Source organism: Limulus polyphemus, unplaced genomic scaffold (genome assembly GCF_000517525.1).
Source record: "Limulus polyphemus unplaced genomic scaffold, Limulus_polyphemus-2.1.2 Scaffold340, whole genome shotgun sequence".
NCBI classification, from domain to species: domain Eukaryota; kingdom Metazoa; phylum Arthropoda; class Merostomata; order Xiphosura; family Limulidae; genus Limulus; species Limulus polyphemus.
The window spans coordinates 668,874-670,715 of NW_013665950.1; the positions used below are offsets into that span (position 1 = coordinate 668,874).

General features: G+C 31.4%; 1 protein-coding gene across 1 annotated transcript in view; it reads left to right on the forward strand.

Moving 5' to 3' along the window:
- The window catches only part of LOC106457507 (exocyst complex component 1-like), a gene marked incomplete at its 3' end in the record, with an annotated part of 193,715 nt that extends 192,983 nt beyond the window's left edge, over window positions 1-732 (forward strand). The window contains exon 15 of the mRNA XM_022383480.1: window positions 635-732. Within this exon, the coding sequence (XP_022239188.1) occupies window positions 635-732 (98 nt within the window). The remainder of the gene's footprint in view (window positions 1-634) is intronic.
- Between the last annotated feature and the right edge of the window lie 1,110 nt (window positions 733-1,842).

Here is a 1,842-nt window from a genome sequence, read left to right on the forward strand (position 1 = left end):
CACTTGCCCACTTCTTTCGTCTGACTATGTTGGCATGTCCAAATAAGGGCTTCCGTCTAGCTGCTCTGCAACGATAACCCAATCTGTGGAGAATCTGTTGAACAGATTTCAGGCTCCTCCCACCAACTTTGGCCACTTCTACAGTCGTTAATCTGGGATCCATTTCGATGATCCTCTTGACAGCCCTTTTTGTCCTCTCCGATGGACCAGGATGACCTGGATGCTGCTCAGTTGTTTCCTTGCCGTGTTTCCTGAACTGCAAGTTGATTCTGTTGACTGTCGAAAGCAAGATTCCCAAATTTTGTGAAATTTGCTGCTGACTTTTTCCACCATCTGCTCTAACAAAATCTGACATTTCAACAGAACCTTGAGTTCTAGACATGTTGTAGCACAACGTAATTAGTGTGCAGACCATTTTCATTTATATAGTGATCTGTGAACACAAATTAGTTAGCATATATGTCAAACGAAAAATTAGGTGTCTATTTACATGTGACCACTCAGTGTATATACCAGCATTAATAATAGTATAACAACAGAAGGCATTTTAATAAAGAAGCATAACTTGTAATTTTTATAACTAGTCTTATAACATTGTTTAGAGTTCAATAAACTTTTAATACTTTCTTTGTAGTTATCAACACGACCATCATTACTAAGTCCAACACAAACACCGTGTGCAACCAGTCTGGTTGGAGCAGATAATGAGGAAATTTTATCACAGAAAAAAGAGTTAGTTCTGTTTGTTTCTTGTCTGTAACTACATGACAAATAGAAATTTTGTGATATAAATAATGTTTTAGGCTAGTAATGTATATGATAAATATTCAAATTAACATGTAAAAGCAAGATATTTTCTTAATGGTCTTGATTTTATTTAATTCAAAAGCATTTGATTCTATAATATCAGCTGTCTTCTGGGTTAACTGATTTTACAGATACAATTGAATGTTAGTTAAATGCTCATACGTTGAAACATCAGAAATTAATCTGAACAAATTTTTATGGATTAAACAGCTATGAAGAAAACTGTAAGAAAAACCTTGCTATTATGTGTTAATAAGTAGCTTGATATAAAGATTTTTTTTAACATTTTGAATTCTGACATCAGTTAAAAAATGTGTTTATACAAACACATGAAGTCCTTCTGAAGAACACCAACATAAAACCTATCGTAAATTTCTTTAAAAACCATTGAAATTATACTAGACGATAAAAAAGATTATTATTAAAAAAAAGAAACAAAACCTTATTACGAAAGTCATATTTCATTATCTAACTTTTTACTAATAATCTTGGCCTACTTATACTTGGAAAACACATTTAAGCCTAAAGTAACACAGTCATACAGTATAGTACACATATATTACAGTTATACCTAAATATTTTTACTACAGTTATACTATGTCTTTACTGCATTATTATATTACTGTTGTTATAGTGCAGTTACTTGTACTTTATATTTATTATATTTCCACTATTATTATAATACATTTAAACTTTATCTGTGCTGCACTTTACTGTTATTAAAATACAGTTAAACTTATAACACAATCATACTTCTACTGCAGTTTTACTGTTATTATAATACCGTTACATTTTATCCCTACTGCAGTTTCACTGTTCTTATTATACAGTTATGCTGGATCTTTCCGGCAGTTTCATTGTTCTTATCATACAGTTACACTATATCTCTACTACAATTTCACTGTTATTATTATACAGTTATGCTGTTTCTCTGCTGCAGTTTCATAGTTCTTATTATACAGTTACACTGTCTCTTCTGCAGTTTCACTGTTTTTATTATACAGTTACACTATATCTCTACTACAGTTTCACTGT